The sequence below is a fragment of the Myotis myotis genome, unplaced genomic scaffold, assembly GCF_014108235.1.
Source record: "Myotis myotis isolate mMyoMyo1 unplaced genomic scaffold, mMyoMyo1.p scaffold_m19_p_15, whole genome shotgun sequence".
In the NCBI taxonomy this organism is placed as follows: Eukaryota; Metazoa; Chordata; class Mammalia; order Chiroptera; family Vespertilionidae; genus Myotis; species Myotis myotis.
Genome location: NW_023416319.1, coordinates 2,874,780 through 2,897,822, shown reverse-complemented (window position 1 = coordinate 2,897,822; position 23,043 = coordinate 2,874,780). Strand labels below are relative to the sequence as shown.

Sequence of the window (23,043 nt, the reverse complement as noted above, 5' to 3'; positions counted from 1 at the left end):
TAAACAACTTGGAACTACAGTAATTAACTCCTATCACTGTAAAATATTTTCTGCTTAGTGAAACACAACTTTTTCTACAGAAACAATGTGAAGCGTATAAAGAAATATTAGTGTGCTGGGCAAACAAGAGAGACAGAGCCAACAAAAGCGAGAGGGAACTGTAGGTGTGTGCGTGCAGCTCCTGGGACGTGATCCGCACGGAAGATGCAATTTTGAACGTGGTCTCACGGGGCAGGGACCGCCGTGAGTATCACCTGAACAACAGCCGGCCCACCGTGGGGATGCAATAAAAATTAAACCATCACGAGAGGAACGTGATCCCACAGCTTAAAGCAATATATATTCCAGACGCTCTGGGGCAGCAATAAGAAGCAGCTCGTGCAGGAGAAGGGAAAGTTCCAACCCAGGAGGAAAGAGCAAACAGAGCCCTTGTAAAGCCAAGTGTGGGACAAGGACTGCTGCTTCCCCTGGAAACGAGGCCGCGCCCCCACGGACTGCGGCCTCCATGGCGGCCCTCTCAGACCACGGGCCACAGTACTGGGTTTCACTCAGTTTACGTGGGCTAATTAGTTCTTCGAAATAATTAATAATATCCACAAAGCTTCTTCATTACAGGAAATATTATCTTTGCGTTTTTGTTGTTGTTGTTAATCCTCACTTGAGGATATTTTTTCCATTGATTTTTACAGCGAATGGGAGGGAAGGGGGGGGGGGGGAGAGAAGGAGAGAGAGAGCGGGAGAGAGAGAAACATTGATGACAGAGAGATATATTGATCGGTTGCCTCCGTATGTGCTCCTTAAACTTCAGAAAATTAACTAGAATTTTCCCCTTCGAACTCTAAATGATTTCATTAGACATGTATTTTTAAAAGTCTGTAATGCTCAGACAAGGGGAACTGCTCAAAAGAGAATAAGGCAGCATCCCAGCCCCTGGATGCGACAGAATTCCAAGTCCGCTTCTACCTGAGCTGGGAGAAGCGGAAGCCGGAAGCCTCTACATATAAGGCAACGCAACCAGGCAGAACACAATCGAAGCTACTGCCTTCCAAACGCGTTATTGTTGCCAATTAGAAGAATCACTTGGACTTAATTTCAAAGGCACAATCATGCTCAGCAGAAACAGCCTCTTTTTTAAATTTCAAGGAGGATGCGCATGAAGGCCGTAACTCACCGGCAGCTGTCATACGCCCTCCCTGACGGCAGCGCCGCATTTCATAAATACTCCTCATCGACAAGCCAGGCTAATTCAGGCTAATTTCATTGTATTTTGGTGCTATCTCACATTTGTGTGCAATTACCTTTATCATGTTATTGCCAAGGCAGAAAGTAATCAGAACAATTATTTGGAAACGGGGGGTTTATAAATTCTAAATCACAGTCGCTGGCATTTTTGATAAAACAGCAGCTTTATCTCGGGAAGTGGCAGGGCCGGGGGATAAATCACGCATCAGTCAAGTGCAGCTGACCCCAAGTGCATTGCACGATATCAGAAGTGCTTCCAAAGAAACTTCCCAGCATCCTCCATCATCCTTCATAATCCTAAAGTAGCTGCACACCTGAAGAGCAGGGCTGGAGAGTAATCATCATAATAATAATAAAAAAAGGGAAAATTCGGGCAGTGTGGGCAAAGCCATTACCTGTCTCCCTTTAAACGGTGAGCTATGGCCCATGCACATAAACAAATAGGTTTTTCCAATAACTCCAAATATCTGTATTCGTACGCATCACGCGGCTGTACATATAAGTGAAGTAAGGAGGAGAGTCCTGCAAAGAACACGCGCCTGCCCCGCCTGCATTTCTTCCGAAACCCGCTGTCCTGCCGGGTCTGTGCGGGGAGCTGCACACGCACAGCCTCCACATCTGTTCTCTGGTCCTCGTTTGCTCTGAAACTTGATTGCAAAAAAAAAAAGGGGGATGTAACTTGATTTGAAAGACAAGAAAGGGAGGGACCCTGGAGTCCCCACGTCAGTGTCCCCTAAGTTAATTACAGGTGACAGAGCGCGGGAGTCACACAGGCCATTAGGAAGGCAGCTGGCCGGGTCCCCAATCACATCCTCACACGGAGAAGCCGCCTCGGCCCGGGCCCCAGCTGTCCGTAGGGAAAGACGGCCACCACACCACACCGCGCCCCAGCAGACGTTACCCACACCTTGTTTCACGCCCGCGTAGGAGGCCAAAGAAAGTAACCGTGTGGTCGCTGGGCTCCTTTCTGCCAGAGAGCGAACACCCCCAGAAAGAACGCTTCTGCGCCGCGCTGCAGGGACCCCGTGACAAGGACCTGTGGGGAGCTAGGGGAGGACTGACATTCTTCAGCGGAAGATCCCTGACTCCTGGCCAGGTGCTTTACACACGCTCTCTCAGCTACTCCTCCCAGCAAACCTCCGGTAGAGCAAGTCACTTGTAGATGAGGAAACAGCTTGAGGTGTTAAGTAAGCAGCCCAAGGACACAGCATGTAGTGGCAGATGGGTATTCAAGGTCAAACCCCAAGTACTTCAGAGGACTGGCTTCAGCCAGACCCCCGACCGTCCACAGCACAGACATTCCACACTGTATTTGTCAGCATGGGCTGGGTTACTGCGTCGTAACAAACATCACCGAACCTCCACTCTGGTTTGGGTTCCTCTCCAGAGCAGGGGCCTCCGTGTGGGGCGTACACCCACGCAAGCCGCTTCATCTCGCGGCATCGCCAGGACACCCCACACTAGCCTGCCTGCCACCACAGGGGAGGGGCGGGGCGGCCGTGCCCCGGTGGGAAATGGGCCACCTCCCTAGAACAAGGTCTGGACATTTCGGAGGATGTCCGACAAGTTCCAATCTTCATCTGCTGAAAACCGACCATTGCTGTCAGCTCAGTTTTACAGTCCTCTGCCCCCAGCAAACCCCACTTGGTGAAATATGAGTCAGGGCTAAGACCCTACCCAACAAGTGTCCATAAAGATATACATACTTTACAACTGCTGGCCATCACACCTCTAAGGACGAACACTGCGTGAGTCCCCATTTAAACCATAAAAACCAACACCTTTTAAAGGGTTTCATGTTCATCTAACAAACTTTCAATATATCTGTTTACAACCAAGGGAAGTAAGAATCATAACGAATCCTATGTAGTAAAAAGTGCCAATTCAAAGGTAAGGCGGGGAGGGGATGAGGGATATCTGTAACAATGTCAACAATAAAAAATAAAAATGTGTATCTATAAATAAATAAAATAAAATGGGTTAGTGAAAAACAAAAAACACCCCACTTACTTCACAGAGAATGCTATGAAAGGAAATTATTATTCTTCACATAAAATAATGTTAGAGGACCCTCACTGTTTTATTTCTCCTCAACACGCAACACTGAGATAGTTGAGAAATAAGCTAATTAACTGGTCCACCTCTTCTGAAAGAAAACTATTTCCTTTCTGTCTATTCCAGTCCCAGTGCCAGCCCTGAGCACCCAGCCACACTTCCCCGAGTCCTTAAAGGAACGCCGCACCCCACCTTCCTGCCAGGCCAGCAGACGGAACATTCTCTCCTGCACAAACCGGACTCTGCCATCGGCCCCGTCTGCACCGGTGACCTCAACACCAGTGGCCAGTCTGTTTGAAGGAACCGCACGGAAGGGAGCTACACGGACCCCAGGAGCCCGCGGCTCTGTCCCCCCGGGAGTTGCAAACGCGGCAAGGGTGCAGGCCGGGATGAACGTGGCTTCGCACTGCCGGTTCCAGGACAAACGCGGCCTTTAGCGTGCACGCAGGTGACAGACACAGGCACATGCTGCATCGTGACGTGCTTGCCTGGGTCACAGCAGGTACACAGACCCCTCTGTCCACTGAGAGGGGCCGGGGAGATGGGACGGGAGGACGAGAAGCTCCGCAGGGCCCTGTGGCCCCCTCGCCGCTGGCAGACGGGCATTAACCTTCTCAGTGAAAGCCGTCGGTGGCCTCGGGGACTCAGAACCACGACGCTACCTGTTTACCTCTGAGCCTCGTTGGCGCAGAGATGTAGGTCGGGGGAGGGGACGTGAGTTGTGGCTGGGACAGAAGAAGGTTAAATAGATCATAAATTAAGGTGAGTGTCAGCTGGCCAGCAGCTTTCTATCACATTACAAATCAGATGCAGAAACGTCTCCTCCTGCTTAAAATCAGAAGCCACTGAGGATATCCGCTCACAGCTTCTACCCTACAGCCTCTCCTGCCCCAAAGGAGGAGAGAGAAACGGGCACACGAGACCTCTATCCAAGAGCAGCCAGCGGCAGCGGAGAGGTGTGGGCTGCGCACGAGTTTATCTCCAGCAGGGCACAGCACCACCGTGGCGGGTATTTTTTCCAGAAGCGCCGGGACGCCGGGCATCGGAGTTACCCTGGGCTCCGCGGTGGCCCGGGCTGCCGGGCAGAGAGCAGGGAGCAGCGCCCAGGCCAGGCCCAGGGCCCAGATGGACGCAATGGCCGGGGACGGCCAGCGGTGTGCTATTTAGACATTTTATAAAGGAAGCGAGAGATTGAAAGCACGTCCAGGAAAACAATACAAATGAAGATTTCACTGACATGTTATGTGCCTTGAGCCCGGCCGGGTATTAGTCTTGTTCTAACGGTAGCCTCTCCCCCCTCCCTGGGCGCGCGTCCAACTTCCCCACACTGTGCAACGTGCTTGCTTCTCAGCATCGCAGGGAAGGGTGGCTGGTGAGTCCGCAGCAGGACAGCAGCGCGGGGGATGGGGGTTCGGGGGCTGGAGGAAGATTAGTGACAATGAAAATTCCAGACACTTGCACTTCCTTAAATATTTATAAAACGGCTTCCCGTTTGTAAGTCCACTTGATCCCAAAGAAGTAAATGATTCATTTTCTTTCCTTAAAAATAGTGAGGATCGAGTTAAGAGGGAGACTCCAAGCGGCCAGCAGCACAGCGCACAGCCCCTATCGCCATGCCCGCTGAGTCCCACGCGCACGGTGAGCCTGCGGTGCCGCCCCCACCACGCAGACCTCCAGGGACCCACAGGGCAGCATCAATCTTGTCCGCGCCATCCTGCTGGACACGGGAGCCCCCAAACTGTCCTGCGGGGGCTCTGGGAATGTCATTACATTCTCCGTGACCAGACGCAGGGCTGTTTCTGCAGGAACGCACCGCCCGGTGAAGCCCTGATGTCATTTTCGCCACGTGAAGCCGCTCTGCCCAGAAAAGGGGGAGACAGATCCTGGCGGCAAGAGATAAGCCCGCGACAGACCCAATCCCATCCCCGCCTGACAGCGAAGCATGTCCGTGTTATCACTGCTCCCCTCCGACGAGGTGATACGGGAGGTCAGGGTTGGAGAGAATGGCTCCAGAATTTGGGAACGGGCCCGATGGAAAGAAATGAGAATTTCCTTTCTCTGCAGGCAGACAGGAACTTGCAAGTTCAGCGGGCCATCGATCACCTCTAGCAAGTCATCATCAGCGCGCAGAGCGCGGAGGGAGTGTCTTATCACTTGGCCTATAAAAGCTTCGGCTCCGTGGGGTAAAAACGCACTGAACTTTAATCAGCACTCCATTCTCACAAATAAACCCAAACACCCAATTACCAAGTGACTATTTATAGTTTCTAAAATAACTTAACCCAGTTTTACAAAGCGGATATTTTAAGATTCGTAGAAAACTCCTGCCCGAAGCCAGCATTACAGACTACATTTATTTGGCCTCGGCCCGGAGGATCAAGAGATCTGTAAGCCCCAGTTATGTTATTTGTACCACAAAATCAACAAGAAATTAGTTTTATTTACAAACAATTACTGGTCACAGGAAACTGAACCATAAATTTAAGCTGTTGATTTTGTCAAAACGCCAAACCCTGGTAAATGGAGCACGGAGAGGTGACAGGGTCTGGGTGGGGTGTCACCATGTCCGAGTCACGTCAATGGTTGTGCAACACAAGATAATTTCCAACAAGTCCTTCACTCTTCTCTAATTCAGCCCACCTCATAGTCTCAGAGTCCTGTGCAGGCAAATTCCTCTCCCGTGGAGCTGATGTCCGTACTGACACAGCACAGAGAGGGGGTGGTGTGTCATGTGTTCACACACAAAGAAAATCTAACGCTCAAAGCCCTGGTGATAAATAAATATAAATAAAAGCAAAGAAAACCAAATGTTGAAGCGGAAAGAACTCTAAAGCCCACTCAGTACCCTAAGCAAACAGCCCGCCCGGACCAGCAGCATCCAACGCAGTCACACGGAGTTACCTGTTTACATTTAACTTAATCAGGACGTAGTAGAATTGAAAATTCAGTTACCAAGTTGCACCCCTCACATTTCAAGTGCCAAGCAGCCGCGTGTGTCTAGGGGCGACCCTACTGGGCAGCACAGACACAGAACATGTCTATCTTTGCCACAGGTTATGCTGACAGCGCTGACCGGCCCTGGCACTGTAGGTCTCAGGAAAACGAGACCCAGGAAGTCGGGGGACGTCACTGATCAACCAGGAGCCCGGCCACAGAGCAACCAAAGCAAGTGGTTGGTCCTTGAGCCTGTCAGTCCCTTCTGCCCAACATAAGCCTAAGCTCCACGGTCAGGGCCTTGTCTAGCCAATATGTACCCTGAAACATACGCCCAAACACACCCCACCCAGGAGCCTGACGAACAGCAGGTAGATGAAGCTTTGAATGAGCGAGCACCTGAGTAAATGACCATAACACCACGGTGACCGAGATCAGACACACAGCCCAGAACCCAGGCAGCTGAACGGCTGTTAACAATTTCTACCTAAGACTTCAGAAGTCTTCCCAGCCTAGTTTAGTTCTCAAAAACACTGCATTAAGCATCTCTATGCACAACATTTTAATTAATTCTTTGGGACAGATCCTCAGATATGAAATTGCCCTAAATTTCTATAATGGAAGAATGTTACCTCTTGGAGAGGGACATCACACTGTCTCTATAGCCAATGGCAGCAAAGATTTCAATCAGCACTTGGGACAAGGTTAGGTGAAGAAGCCAAACGCAAAATTCTGATTATTCCAGGCGTAGACGTTATTGCCCTACATGTGTGAGTGTGCATGTGGTGTGTGTGTGTGTATGTGTGTGTGTGCGTGCGCGCGCGCGCATACGTGCATGCGTGTGCCTGTACTACACAATCAAGAGAAGGGAAAAACAGAAAATACAAGCAGAAGAATGTGTGTCCAAGACACTGGTGTTAGCAGACAAGAACTTTAAAATAATTATGATTTGTTTAAAAATAGGAGGAAAAGATAGACAAAATGAATGAGACAGGGGAGAATGTTAAATACAGAATTGAAATACATATTAAAATATGAAATGGCCATCCTAGTATAAAAACCACAAAATGTGAAATTCAGGACTCACTAGATAAGATTTATAGGACAGAGCAGAAAACAGGATTTGTGACCCAAGAGACAGAGCAACAGAAAATATCCAAACCGTGGCACAGGAAGAGAGAAGGAATGAAAAAAAAAAAAAAAAGAGCATTAAAGCTCTGAGGGCCAGTCACCAGGACTACCCTCCCCCCAATTAGTCAGTCCAACCAGGGAAGGGGAGTGGGTAAGAAGAGCAATAATATAAAGAAATAAGTCCCGAATTTTCCAAAACAAGTGACATCTATCAACCAGAGAGCTAGCTTTAAATCTAAGACACAATAGACTAAATTTGGTTCCTAAATACTACAAAAATAGGCAAACATCTCGTGAGACAGAACAAATTAAAAAGGAGAGAAAGTAAAAATAAACTGTACAAGGAATGAAAATAGGGAATATAATTACAGAGATTTAAAACATAATGAGAAAACTAAGAACAATTTTCCACCTCAAAAAACTGAAAACCTGGCTTAATATAATTAACCTAACTAGAGCTTAAAAAATAAATAATCTGATAACTACAAGAGCAATTAAATCAACAGTTTAAAAAGTCTCCCACAAATACCAGGTTATATAATATACACAAAATCTACTAAATGTTCAAAGAAAAGATCAATTTAATATAAATTCTTATAGAGAACATAAAATAGAGAATGCTCAACCTAATCCATGAAGTCAGTTTATTTTTGAAACTCAAATCAGACAAGGACTCTATGAGAAAGGAAAAAATAAAAATAGGCCAATCTCATTCATAAGCACAGTTGAAAAAAATCATAAGCCAAAAAAAAAACAGGAAGCCTAGTCCAACAGCTGTTTAGAAGATAGTGCTTAGTGACCCAGTAAGGTTCAACCCAGAATTCAAAAAAGATTTAACATTAATAAATCTATGAGTATTTATACACATTAACAGGCATGGGTGAGGGGATCACATCAATTTCAATTGATGCAGAAAAATCATTTAATAAAGTTCAAAGGCCACTAATGACTTTAAAATTTTCTCAGACAACCAGAAGAGAACTTTCCACCAAAAGCCTACAGCAAGCATTGTTTCTGGTAGTGAAACATCTTTCTTTTTAAAATAAGTAAACAAGGTAAGTATATTAATTATCACCACATCTGCACCGAACATGGTGTTGGGTGTCCTAGCCAGCACAACATGCTCAGTAAAATAAATAAATGATTACCAGAGGAGAGGGAAAGAAGCAAACTTCTCATTCATAGGTGATGTGATTGTGTACATCGAGCATGTCAAACTCACAGCCCAAGGGCCACATGCCTCATTTATTTGGCCTGTGTTAGCCTTTGAGTTTGACGTGCTTGGTGTACATAGAAAATCAAAGAATATACACAGAGTATGTTAAAATCAGAGTGAGAATTGAGCAAGGAACTCTAGATAGAAGATGAGCACACAAAAAATCAACAGCATTTTCTATACTAATCAAAAAGAAATCCGAACCCTAAAACAGGCACCACAGTAAGGGCCCGGTGGCAACATTACATTAAAAAATGATTAACGCTGAGAGACTACAGAGGGCCTAAGTAAGCATATGTAGAGAGCATATTCTTGAAGAGGAAGAGTCATACCATCAAAATGTCATTCTCTCAGACTCTGGCTGGGTCACTCAGTTAGAGCCTGATATCCAAGGTTGCAGGTTCAATCCCAGTCAGGGCGCATACAAGAACCAACCAATCTATAATAATAAAAGCGTAATATGCTAATTAGACCCAACATCCTTCTGGACAACCTTCCGGACAAAAGCTGGGGCTGGGAGGAAGCCTGGGTCCCGGTGCCAGAGGGAAGCCGGTGCTGGCAGCCTGGGGAAGGAAGGCCTATTCTTGCACAAATTTCATGCATCAGGCCTCTAGTGAATGCATAAATAAGTGCAACAACAAGTCTCCTTCCCTCCCTCCCTCCCTCCCTCTCTCTCCTCCCTTTCAAATCAATAAATGAAAAAAAAATTTTAAAGATGTCATTCTCTCCACATCTATCTATAGATCCAAGTGCCTCCAATCAAAACACAAAGGCCTTTCCCAAGAATTTGACAAGCAGATTCTGAAATCTGTTATGACCACAATGTGAGGACTTACCCCCATGTTAAAAGTGGCCTACAGCTATGGTAATTAGTACAGTGCAGTATTAGTACAGAAACAGAACCATAAAGCAAAAGAATCATAAATTCAATTATGTTCGACTGTATGAAAATTAACAACTCCTGTCCATCTAAGACTATAAAGGAAAAGAAAAAGTAAGCCACCAGCTGGGACATCCCTGAAGCCTATATAACTGACCAAGGAATAGGATCCAGAATATATAAATACTGCTATAAAGCAGCAAGAAATGGACCACCCAGGAGAAATATAGGCTTATGCACAGGCATTTTGCAGATGAGGAATCACGAATGGCAACATGAAAAGGTGCTCAACCTCCCTGGTAATCAGAGAACTGCATGTTAAGACCATAAGGAGACACTATCTACCCAAAGGTTGGCCACTGGTAAGTAATTCCAAGTCTTGGTAAGCATACCCATCAGCCCCCAGGAGCCTCATCTGCTTCGCCCATTCTTACTAAACGGTATTGTCTTGTAACACGACAGTGCAATGACTGTGCCCCGAGTGTGCATACCCCCAGGAGAAACTGTGACGAGTGTGCACAGGAGCAGCGTACAGAGCGACCACAGATGCAGGGGTGACAGCCAAAGCCGGGGACAATTCCAGTGCCAGCGACAGGAGAACAGAGAAGTGCAGACACCAGGGGTGTACAGCCGTACGATGACTGCTATGATGTACAATGAGCTCCATGCAGCAACGCGGGCGAAATTCAGAAACTTCATTCTGAGGAAGAAACCCGGTCTCAGGATACCAGACAGCATACTATCCTTTTAGAGCTCCCAGCAAGCCCCGCTAAAGGAGATCCTGTGAGGAGCAGGTAGATGGTCAAGCCAGACACCACTGAAAAGCAAGAGAATGATAAACAGAAAATCCCACACACTGATAACCGTGGGGTGGGGAGGGGGCGGGGAGGGTGCTGAGGGAGGGGGCAGGGGAGGGCACACACAGGTGAAGTCCAGGGGACTGCTGATGGGAATGTCTTACGGCCATGCTAAGTTGACAGGGGGCCTTGATCATCATTGTATTTTATAATTTACCCATAACTCATATGCTTTAGTGTGCATCAAACAACATGATTTTAAAAAGAAAAAAAGGAGAGAGAGAGAGAGAGAGAGAGAGAGAGAGAGAGAGAGAGAGAGAGAGAGAGAAAAGAAGGAAGGGAGAAGAAAAAGGAGAAACTGCATCAGGAGAACAGGGAATACCAAGTCAACACAGTAAATACCACTGAGATGGAATTCCATCAGGAGGAACACTGACATAGCCTGAACATGTCACGTGACGACCAGGGGCTGAGTCTTTCGCTGAGAGAAACTTTCAAAACTTCAAGCCATCATCTGAGATTGAAAAAGGGGTTGGTCTCACCACCATACCGTGGGTGGATAAACCTTTATATGTAAACCAAGACCTTGTAGGCTAATGCATGTGCCTGTGTATTTCCTCAGCACCTCGAGACGTGGTGCCACTGAAGGGATGTGGGCATTTCCATACAACAAAAGTCACACCGCTCCCGTGGAAGCATTTGGGGACCAGCATGGCATTTACGGCCATCTGCATCCCTTACACGCCCGTGGACACCCGTGAGAGCCGTCCGCATGGCCATGGACACCCATTCTCATTTCCTCAGATGTGTGCATGGCGGTGGGAGATGTACCACACCTATCACCCCCTCCGGAGCACCACTGGAGGCACATGAGGGTCCCTGTTGGCCGTGAGAAGAAAAGACCCATTTTCCCATCTTTTAAATGCTTCCCACCACTTCTGCCGCTTCCACCACTGGTACAAACTTCTCCACAAAAATCTGATTAAATCTCTCTAGACTTCCCCACAAAGCTCCACCAGAGAATTTATCACTATTTCTGCTTAGAGTTGGAAACGAGAAAAAAACAAAGAACAAGTCAGTGTATGAATCCAATTCCATATGAAAACATTTAAAATACATTAGATTTTTGGTCAAGATGAAAGACACACACAAAAAAATCTAGCAATCTATTCTAATTGGGTTCCCATGGTAACTGTACAATTGGGTTTTTCAATATAACATCCCTAAGGCCCCATGCACACTTGTAAAATAGACTTCAAACAGCCTGGGTTGTTTTCCCATTACAGCACTCCCAGGAAGATCAATTACGACACCCCCCTGCCCTGGCCATTAGTGGCAGGAGGCGTTAGCACCACTGGCCATATTAGCAGCAGTCACAGAAGGAAACACCACATATCATGATAATTATATCAAACGAATCATACACTTCAGAGCCATCAAACCTGTTCTGGGTAATAAACTGGTCCTGGTGCTGTCACAGAATCACACGGAGGAGAGGGGTGGACTCGAGCCCCACCGCACGCCACACCGGCGTGCCTCTCATCGATTCCAAGGGTACACAGAATCAATCATTAATAATTACATTATGAGATGACCCTCAAGGTTAATCATATTCTTAGAGACTCTCGCTATGGAATTAAACAACAAACATAGCCGTGCTGGTAAATAAATAAGTAAAACGGGACTGAGAATGCAAATCCACCTTCTCAATATTAATGGCACGCTGGGGACCCGAGAGCTGCTCCTGCACTGCCCAGCCTCCCTGCCACAGGTGGGCCCGAGGCAGGTTCCAGGGCCCCGGCGCTGTGGGCACAGAGGGCGGCAGGAATGGCAACATCCTTAGGTAAAGGTAACAGGCTACGTGTCTGCAACAATCCTAGCAATCCCTACACACCTGATGCGTGCCGCAGGCCTACTGACCTGGAGCCTGGGGCAGAGGCAAATGCAGCACCCTCCTACTTCCACATGTCCCCCGCCAGTGCCACGGATGCAATGCAGGCCAGTTGGGGCCAAATGCGGGCCAGCAGCTGGCCGTGAGAAATGTCTAGGTCCCCAACTCAACGGAGACCTCCAGAAGTTCTCCGACATCTTAGCATGAAAAGCAGCAAACGGCACGGTCCTTAGGGCTCTAGCTGGTGTCCAGTGAGATGACCACATGCCGCTCCTTGGTCCAGGCGGATAGCGAGTGAACTGACAGCCCTTGAGAAAAAAGCCAACCCATGAACACACCCAACCCAAACGTCTAGGCTGGCCCCTAGCCCTGCCTGAGCTCAGTCCTGCGCTGCTCTCCTCTCACCTGGCCTTTTCCCATCAGGCCTGGGTGCACTCGAGCGCGTCCGCTGGCTCCAGAACAGCCCCCGGCCTGGCCGCCGTCCGGGGCCCTCTAGGAGCCTCTTGCCGGGCCTGCTGCCTCCCTTTCCTGCAACCCCGGGGCCAATGGCTCGGCTTGCTGCTCACGGAGTCCTCAGCAAGTTGTGTGGCAGCCTTCGCTGGGCCCCCCATCCAGTACAAGCCCCCACCAGGCCCTGGAGAGCTTCTAGCGGGGCTTCCTGCGGCGAGAGATGGAGGCGCACAAGTAGAGCGGAAACTCGGTGGGAGGGGGATGGGCCCCCGGGGAGGGGACATTCTAGGACTGAAGAGGCTGCTGGAGGAGCTGAGAAGCGGGAGGACTGGGAGAGACACCGGCGGAGAGCTGGTGTGGGCTCCCCATGGAGGTGAGGGGCTCCGAGAAGGCCCCTCCCCCCTCTCTCGCAGAGCACAGCACGATGCACAGGCTTCTAGAGAACGTGCCGGACGGAGGTGGGGAACGGGCTGAAGCGAGTCAGGATGAGTCTCTGAGGCTCATTCCATCTGGGACCTGGCGGGTAGGAGGTTTCCCTGGGGCAGTTCTAGACCCGGCCTTCGGCGGAAGGTGGGGGAGCGAGAAGCGGCTGACTGTCCCTCACCCATGTCCCGGGTGCCCCGTGTCCGCGTCCGGGGCCTCCCTGTGATGCACCGTGTGCTTGGTCGGGAGCAGGTTGGCGTCCCCAGGAGGCTTGTCCAGTGCCCTCAGGGCAGAGGCGGGAAGCGGCTGCATGGACAAGAGAGGCCGAAGCAACCGGGGCCACTGAGGCTGCAGCCGGCAGCTTCCTCCCGGCGGTGGAGGGTATGAGATGTGAAGACTCGCCGTCTAAATCTAGAGGCCACGTGCACGTTGCTCTGTACCCCAGGGGGCAGCCCCAAGTCTGAGAGGTGAACGGAAGTGGCCTGGCCCAACACGGAGAACGTGCCCCTTCCCAGTGGCTTCCAGAAGGTGACCCTGAAGAAGGTAGCCGGGGGCCCGTGTCCTGTCGCCGGGGGCCCGTGTCCTGTCACCGGGTCACACAGAATCAAGTGCAGGTACTAACGAGCACCCAGCAGCCAACCCGGATCAGGAACGCGCAGCTGTGATCCGGGTTCCCCACGCGTCATCGGGAGTTTCCACGGGATCGCGAGGCACACGCTTCAATGCGGAAACTACTAGAACACTTCTTTAGGGCAACAGAAAAGAGTATTTATTTAACCTCCCGGAATCCATCCTGCTTTAGTTGCTGTGATACTCAATGGACAGGAGTAAACGCATGTTGGGCCCAAAGAAGAAACCTCAACACACAGAGGAGAAAAGCCGCTGAGGAAACGGGAGGCATGAGCTGTGCGGGCCTCTCTGGGTGACAGGCTGAGCAGGGACGGCCACGAGCCCAGCAAGGTGACCTCAGTCCAGAGGGAAATGAAACAAGACTCCGGGAGATGCTCTAATCACACCAGCGGCAGAAATAAACAAATTTTTTTAAAAGTTAAGAGGAAGTCTTTAAGCCTATACTTTTGTAGGGAATAAAACCCTCAACGAATTATGACTCCATCTCCTGTGGATTCAAGCTAACAGTAGGGGGACGGTGAGGTGTCACAGAGGTCCCTGGAATCGAGTGTCTGAGTAACAAAGCACCCCGGCCCCCCGGGCCCTATTTTAGCATCTAAAGGCCCACGTCCGGGTAAACTGCTGGCACCATGGCGGACAAGAACGTGGGCGATGGTGTGGGAACGCGGCCATCAGCAAACACGCCTGGAGCTCAGCGCATCCATCTGCCTCGACAGCCCCTCTGATGATAAGACAAGGCTGACAGGAACAAATTCTTCTGCACAATAAAGAATAGCACACCTGGGCTTTCCCTGGGATCGCTGGCTAAACTCAGTAACTTTGGGAAATACATCATTTCTTTTCTTCGCCCAGCCTTCTAGGAAGTCCCGCTGGAGTGCGGACGCCTCACTCATAAGAGCAGCTGCAAACACTGAGGACACCTCGATTAGGTGTCGAGCTACGGACACCTCCGCATCCTCCTCCAATTCCGTCGTCCCACACCCGCATGCCCTTGAGCTAGGCGACAGGGTCAGGTCACCAGGACTTGGAAGCTCGCTTCTCAGGGCCTTTGCCGAGTCTGGCTTTGACCACCGCTGGAGTGTACAAAGGTCTGCAAAGCCGGCGGCCTCCACGTGCCTTTTCCTTGACCCCAGTCCAGGTCAGTGGGGACTGGGGCCAACACCAGACCATGACCACCCACACCCATTCGGCTGGCACTCAGGATGCTCCACCTCCTTCCTCTGGCACCCACCCTCACCGAGCCGCGCCCCCCTCAAACAAGGAGGGGTGTACATGAACACTTTCCATGAAGGGCAAGGCCACAGGTCCGGTCTCGCGCCACCGAGGCCTCACACCACCACGGCCTCACTGCGCCCAGCCCTCCACTGGAGTGGCCCGTCCTCAGCACCCTCAAGCAGGGCCCCCGTGGGGGCACTGCTCTCCCCAAGATGCCAGGGATGATGCCTGGTCACACTGGTGTTAGAAAATGTACCGGACACAGCTATGCGTTTATCTTTGCCACATCTTGCCCCAGAAGGACCTCCAGCAGCTTCCCGTGTCACCGTGACAGAGGCAGCCTGGCATGATGGGTGGTTAAAAGCCTGCACGAGGCTACAAATCCACCTGGCTGGGTCAGAGCCCTCCTCCTGTCCCCGTGGGCCACGCAGGTCACTCACGCTCCCAGGGCCAGTCTCCTCCCAGGCTGAACCGAGATGCTAACGGTGCCTATGTCGCTGGGGGGTGGAGGGTGAGGATGTGGTAAGTCGGTCTGTGAAAGCCCCCAGCATAGGAAGCCTTCAGTGTTACTATGAGCAATATCATTATCACACCGGCCAGAATCTTCTGGAGCTTGAGTAACTCTACCAGGCCCAACCATTATATGAAGGTAAAGAGATACCCCCACATAAGACCCATTGACACACACACACACACACACACACACACACAACTATCGTAGAGGTTCTGGTCTTGACAAAGCCTACTTGATGGACCACGCAACCCCCACACGGTGGTGTGAGCAGTCACACATGGGGAAATGCTGTCAGCACGCGGTGTCACTGCTGGTTCGTGGCCACTGCCAGTGTCAGATTTTGTGTGTGGTCCTTTGGGAAGTTCTTTCAATTTAACAGACGGTTAACGTCAAGCCTTCCAGAGGCAGGGGCTGGGGGCTGTCAGCAACTGGCAGTGCCCACTGGGAAACGCGCACGAAGCCCGCTTGCCGGTTCTAAGCCCAGGCCCCGTAAGCTTGTCAGCGGCCTGGCATACCTGAGCACTCGGAACAGTGCCACCTGAGCGGAAAGCACTTTGGCAGCTCTCAGTAATGTCCATTGTACAGAACAGACACCGCAGAGAAACCACTTCCTTAGACACAAAGGCTATTTCAGAAACCCAGCGAGTTAGCACTGAGCTACGTCCTCCTCCGGACCAGACCAAGGTCCGTGAGCCCCTGGAATCAGACACGCGGGAGGTGGGAGCAGTAGCTGGGACCCTATCTCTACTCCTCCTGCCTCCACCAAACAGTTTTGTGACTCTGAACTAACAGCGTCACTGAGGATTATTCAGGACTCGCCCTATGCCGAGTCTGGTCTGATCACCAGATGTGCTCCCTCCCGGTAGTCCACGGCAGCTTATAAATGGTGGTGTCATCTGTCTTATTTTTGGAGAAACCAAGGCCTGGAAAGATTAAGTGACTTTACTCAAGGTCACAGACAGTAACTAGTGGAAGCAGGTCCAAACTTAAGCTCTGTTCCCAGAGCCTGCACTCTTAACCCCGTGTTATCTGTCCCAAATGAGGTTGTGGGTTATGTGTAAATCTGTAAAATGATGCCGATGGGCCTGGAGGGAAACAAGGATGTTGATTGGACCAGAGGGAGACAAAGATGCTGACTGAACTGGAGGGAGACAAGGATGCTGATTGGACCAGAGGGAGACAAGGATGCTGATTGGACCAGAGGGAAACAAGGATGCTGATTGGACCAGAGGGAGACAAAGATGCTGACTGAACTGGAGGGAAACAAGGATTCTGATTGGACCAGAGGGAGACAAGGATGCTGATTGGACCAGAGGGAAACAAGGATGCTGACTGAACTGGAGGGAAACAAGGATTCTGATTGGTTCCTCACCTTTTTCCAATTACAATTTCATCCTTTTTACAGGACTGTGGTTCCAAATTAAGATTTCTCTCCAGACAGTAATTCATACATCAGAAACTATTCATTTCTTATTCCATGTGCTTATACTTGTCCAGGTAGACAGAATACGTAAGTATGATCACCTCCATCCAACAGATGACGCAGCTGGGGGTTTAACAGTTGCCCAAAGTCACCCAACTAGGAAACAGCACCTCCCCTCACACCTCTGGCCTTCATACACTAAAAACTCAACTCAGTCCCACAAAAGTGCATTCAGGTGTGTAGCTGAACGTTAACCCTCACCTCAGACCATGCAAATATGTCTACCCAGAGCGAGAGGGAAAAGGAAAGATGGGGGTGAGATCCGATGTGGCTGTCCAGGCCTAACCTGCGTTTGCCAACCTCACGCCCAAGTTTTGGTAACATCTGCATCTTCTGTCAGAACCACAAGCCCAGAAACCGTAACGCTGTGATAACATGTTCGGCTTGCAATTTGAAGAGATTCACACGTCCCTGAGGAGTTACAAAACCACGCACCTAGGTCCACAGGCACAGGCACCCGAGAACGCCGCCTGCGAATGGATCCCTCTGGGAGGGGAGCTCAGGGCCTGTCCGGTGAAGAGCACTCCTTCCGGGCCACGCCAGGCTCCCTGCAGGTGCGCCAACGTTAGGGCTTGCTAGACCCTCCTGGGGAGCTGGCAGAGATTCAGGGCCCCAGCTCCTGATCCGGCAGGTCTGCCAATAACCTATGTTTTCCAGCAGCGCCCTGGCAATTCTGATGCCAGCAGGGCGCGGACGCCGCTCCCCTATGCTCATGGCCACACCACTCAGAGGAGAGCGACAGGTCCCCCGTTCCACGGGTGGCTCTCACGAATGACACCAGAGATAGGCAACATCTGAAAGTGGTCCCTACGTTCAGTCCTTTTGACTGGGGAGTCAGCTGTAGCTAAAAGTTTTCAAAGAAATGACAAATACCTACCACGTATTTATTGCATTTCCACATTGAAATGTCCAATCCCCTTTGTTGCCTGAGACTCAGCTCCCTCTCTTCCCCCATCTCCATACCTCTGAGCAGGCGGTGCCGGAATTGCCCAATCTGTCCATAAGGCAAGAGTTGCTTAAACTACTATCCATACGACTCAATTTGTCAGTAAAAACTGCCACCAGCGCTGTGCTTGCAGAAAAATGCCCATAAATGCATTATTGCGACGGGCAGATCGATGTCTATCATAAAAACAAATAGATTTAACAAGAGCCTGCTTTTCCGAGCGCTGCCATTGGTGGACTGCACATTCCGGCTGGCCCTGGACTTCTGGGAATGGGCCATAGCGTCGGGGTTGGATACTCCGCTGACTTCACAAGTGACACGGGCAGGAAATTATTCTAACAAGAAAATTTTCCAAGGAGTAAAGTGAACACAGTAGGCACTGAGCGCTCTCTCACAGTTCCTTTCGCGGTGACACAGTTACACACACGAAAACAAATGCGACAACCGTCAGGAAGTGTGTCTGTCGGATGTGTAACTGGTTTTACTGCAGCTGCATCACAGGCCACAGGAGTTTATCCCAGGTGGGCGGGAGGGGACAGGAGGCCTCCACCCTCCCTGGAGACGCCCACTCCTCTGGCAAGCCCCCAATCTAAAAGAAAGCAACTTGTGGTACCAAAAAACACCCCACAAATTTCAGCATTGCACCCATGGGCGAGGGCGTGACCGCTGTGCCTGCGGCCCCGGGGCCAGACTATTGAGCTGGAGCAGACAGGAGGGTGGCTGCCCCAGACTGGAGTCACTTCCAGGGACTGTGCACTTTGGCAAGACACTGCCTGTGACAGATTTACACGTGAGCCAGAGCAGCCCAGACCACTCGGATCCCTTCAAAGGTTACAAAAGGTCACAAGAGTGATTCATTCCTCTTCTTAGACAGTTCGCTTTAACAGCCATATAAAGGAGCGGTTACTCACTGTATTCCATATATTCATTACGCGGTTCCCCAACCCTACGGCCCTCCTATAGAAGCCTTCTACCACTGTCACCTTTCCTAAGTCAAGAAACCTAGACTCTTTCGCTCCACTGACCAACAGATACCGGGCAGTTACCCGAACGTCGCAGAACATACATCCCACAGGATTTGTCTACAACAGAGTCTCCCTGTGCCCAGACAGGCCTCCAGAACTAGCAGAATGAGGACAACGATCAACCAAGGGAACCGGCCTCCTGAATGCACCCCTTGCAGATGAACCACACACACTCACTTCACACCAAGAATGGGGCATGGGGTGGCTCGTTTATCGTGCGTATACATGAAAACACCGGCACACGGTCCACTCCCACTCAGTGGTAATACTGTCGTTTATGTGTCTGACTGTACCATCTTTCAGGTTGTCTTTAAATCATATTCTATAACACCCCATCTCTTTCAGAAAGTAGCTGAGTCAGAAGCTCCCATCCCCGTAAACAGAGGCGGGGGGACTGTGACAGAGGCCCACGGAGCTCAAGGCCTCCCAGAGCCCAGAACCCAGTGTGCCCACCTGCAGTGAGCAGAGACACTCACAGGAAGTCGAGAACCTCAGGGTTCGTGCACTTAGAGGAGGAAGTCTACGCCAGGCAAGGGCGTCAGGCGGGGTCAGAGTGACCTGACAGGTGGGAGCAGACGACCACAGGAAGATGACCTGACAGGTGGGAGCAGACGACCACAGGAAAGAGTTGACCTGACAGGTGGGAGCAGACGACCACAGGAAAGAGTTCAGAAAGTGTGCTTCTGCTTCCTTTCCTTTTCTACGAAGGAGAAAAGACCCGCAACGGGAAAAGGGCATCGGTGCCCCCAAAAGGAAGTTGCAACAGGACAATCTGGGTGGTTTGAATCACTGGCTTCTAAATATCCTCTGTACGGCAAGAGAAATGAAACGTAGTTTGGTAAGTGTATGTTATTAAGAAATACTGAGAACAGTACACTGTGCTGGGTTCCTGAGAAGGCAGGAGGAGAAACGGCGGGAACGTCCACAAGGCCGGTTCTTCCGCAGGCCTGGCCTCCCTCCTTCCGTCTGCAGGACGGACAGGCGTGCGGGGAACCTGGGACAGGGGCCCAAGTGGAAGACCAGGTCCAGTGAGGCCAGTTGGACCCAAAACAGAGAGAACAAGGAAGGTCTGAGGATCCCAGCAGCGGAACAGGAGCAGCGAGGCGCTACCTGGGTCTGCTGGGCTCTGCAGGCAAAGCCTTTTAATGCAGTGTCTAAGGCAGCGGTTCTCAACCTGGGGGTCGCGACCCCTTAGGGGTAGAATGACCCTTTCACAGGGGTCGCCTAAGACCATCAGAAAACACATATATAATTACGTATTGTTTTTGTGATTAATCACTATGCTTTAATTATGTTCACAGGCATAGCCCTACTGCTCAGTCCTAACCAAGAGCAGAGCCAGGAAGCAAGGCCGGCAGGGCAGGGCAGGCCAGCCCTCTGCTGCTTGCAGACCGCGGGCCTTAGCAAGTGTGAGCCTGGTGTGAACTGCCGCACGGGCAATGCCATGTGAGTTACCCCGGACCGCCCACCCCCACACGCCACTGGGCCATCGGCAGCTTTGTATTTCTCACCTCCCTGAGCGTTTAATCCAGGGGTGGGGAGCGTCCCGCCCGGCCAGGCATTAGGGGTGTTAATTAAATGTTCGACCAAACGGAGCAGGCTAGTTTTTAAGTTGATCATTCTGTATGGCCCGTGGATGATGCTATAAATATCCCAAGGCCCTTGGCAGAGAAAAGGTTCCCACCCCTGGTCTAGTCCATGGCGGACTTGGGAGGACACCAAACCATCTCCCATCTTGTCTGGGGATGGGGAGGGGAAGCCTTGCTCAGAGATGCCACGGGTTCCACGTGAATAACCAGGCCAGTTCTTCGCTCTTTTCCTTCAACAGCTTCGCCTTCTACCTCCACCAGCTGTGGCCCCTCTCGGGTAATGGTCCACCCAACCAGGCAAAAGCTGTGCTCGCCCACACAAACTGTGCTCCCTACCAGGGCAGAAAGCCGGCTCCTGGGCCGAGGCCTCGAGAGAAACCCCCCACCCCCAGTCCCCCACCCCGAGATCCAGACAGTTAGGAGCCCGGCATGGGGGGTGCGAGGGTAGGGCTGCTCTCCTGCATTATCCACACTTGGGAATGATGGGCCGGTGCCGATGGCTCTCAGGCCACCTGCCACTCCAGGTGCCCATGGAGGCTACGGGTGTGATGTATACAAACCCAGCAGCTAACGGGGACCCCACCTGGTCCTCCTCTCCACCTGCCTCACACAAGACAGGACTGGAAGTCTGCACAAGGAGAGGCCCGAGGAGGGGCTTCTGGAAGCTTCCTGGGAGCTAAAGGGGAGCGGCGGGCCCCCTGGCGCTGGTGAGCAGGGCAGGGCAGCTGGGTGGGCAGTGCTGGCGTGAAGGTGTTGCCAGCTGGAGGTCGGGCAGGAACGACCAGGTGCCCACATCAAGCCGCGGTCACTGCAGTGAGACCTGGTCCTGGACACCAGGGCAAACAGGGCACACGTGTGCACCCCTGAGCACACCTGGGCCTACCTGGGCCCATGCGTGTGGGTGGGGGCAGGGCGGGCTCCCCCGGGCCAGTGAGATGAGGGAGCCCGCAGGCTGCTCGGGGCTGAGCCACCCCACGGGCTGCAGACGCCCGCCCTCCTCTGGGCGAGCCCTGAACGTGGGCAGGAGGGAGGCAGCCGGACACTCACCCAAGCCCAAGGCGCCGACCTGAGCAGCTGGGAGCGCAGGGGAGCAAGGTGGTCTGGGAGCCAGGGCTGCCTGGGCATGTCCGGGCGCGGGGGCGGGGCCTGCAGTCGCGGGAAGGGGACGCAGGCGCTCGGGGGCGGGGCCGGGCCGTTCTCGGGGGCGGGGCTCAGGGGGGCGGGGCCTAGGCTCGCGGGAAGTGAGACGCGGGCTCGCGGGGGCGGGGCCGGAACGCGCTCGGGGGCGGGACTCAGGGCGGGGCGGGGCCTGGACGGAGGAACCCGAGGCGCAGGCAGGGGCGGGGCCGAGCGCGGGCACCGCCTCCCCGCCCTGAGAGTCGGGGAGGGGGGGGCTCGGAGCATGCGCAGTGCGGCGCCCGGGCTGACCCAGCTTTGAGCAGCCTCACAGAGGAAAATAACAACAAAATCGAGTCAGCATGCCTGTAGGTGTCCTGAGGAGCGTGTTGTGGGGCAGTTCACAGTTAATGCTTGAACAGTACTTTTCTTTTCATCTGGATAGTACTTTAACATGAACCCCTGAGCTATTAATAAAGAGAGGCTAGCTGGTGTTCGCCTCTGATGCAGGGGCAGGACAGAAGGCAGTTTGGTGATCCAGCGGCTAGCGAGGTGGATGATGTGATGTCCGGGGGTGCGTGAGGAAGGGAGAGGAGAGGGTGGCATCCAGGTGAGGCGCCTGGGCCTGGCCCTGCTGCGGGGACCCAGTTGCCCTCGGTGGGGAGATGGAAGGACCCTGCAGATGCCCTCACAAGGGGTTCCAGGCTCAGCAGCCAAGGTGAGGTCTCAGAGCCCCACCCTGGCCCCAGGACTAGACCTGCTAAAGCCTGAGACTGAGCTGTGGTGTCTCCACAGTGAGCAGAACTGAAACCCACACTTCCGGCACTTCCTGGCACATTCTTCCCTCCTCGGTGATAATTTCCAAAAGTTCAAGTCGTTTTCTCAAAGCTCCCCCATGCCTTGTCCCCGGTTCCATCCCACCACACACTCCCCCACAGGTGCTTCCTCTTGTTAAAGCAACACAAGCATAGTGCCACCCCAAGGAGCCCGCCAGGTGTGCCAGGGGCACAGGTGAGGAGGCTGGGCTGGGCCCGTCAGCCTGGTACTGTGCAGGCACCTGCCTTCTCGACCTGCCGGGTGACAGCCTGGCACCAGATGGGCCAGGGGCCTCTGGGGGTTCCCGTCATGTATTAACAAATCCCATCCTGTCCTCCAGACACTGGTTCCCAGGAAGGACTTTCGCAGAAGCGGTGGACAGCCCCAGCCTCGTGTCCTCACTTCCCTTGTCTTCTTCACGGGCCTCCCAGCGGGTCCTCAAGACCAGCCCGCCTCTAGGCCGCGGGAACAACAGTAATTTGCATCTCCTCTTTAAACATCCAAATAGTTACCTTTCACGTTAAACAGATGAACACGACGTGTTTTTGCTTCCAATGATCTGCAGCCCAAGAAATGTGTGTAATAAGCCTCCTTCCCAGCTACTTTTGTGACATGAGACCATTTACAACAAAGCTGTCTTCAGCAGTCAAACTTAATCCCCACTACCCTGCCTCGGGGAAAAGAGGGGAT

At 51.9% G+C, this 23,043-nt stretch overlaps 1 protein-coding gene across 2 annotated transcripts in view; it reads right to left on the bottom strand.

Annotated features, from left to right (window-relative positions):
- MGMT (O-6-methylguanine-DNA methyltransferase) overlaps positions 1–21,582 on the bottom strand; it is a 188,999-nt gene extending 167,417 nt beyond the window's left edge. For both annotated transcript variants that reach the window (XM_036335695.1, XM_036335694.1), the window contains exon 1: positions 21,469–21,582. In XM_036335695.1, the coding sequence (XP_036191588.1) occupies positions 21,469–21,546 (78 nt within the window). In that variant the 5' untranslated portion in view covers positions 21,547–21,582. The remainder of the gene's footprint in view (positions 1–21,468) is intronic.
- Positions 21,583–23,043: the final 1,461 nt, after the last annotated feature.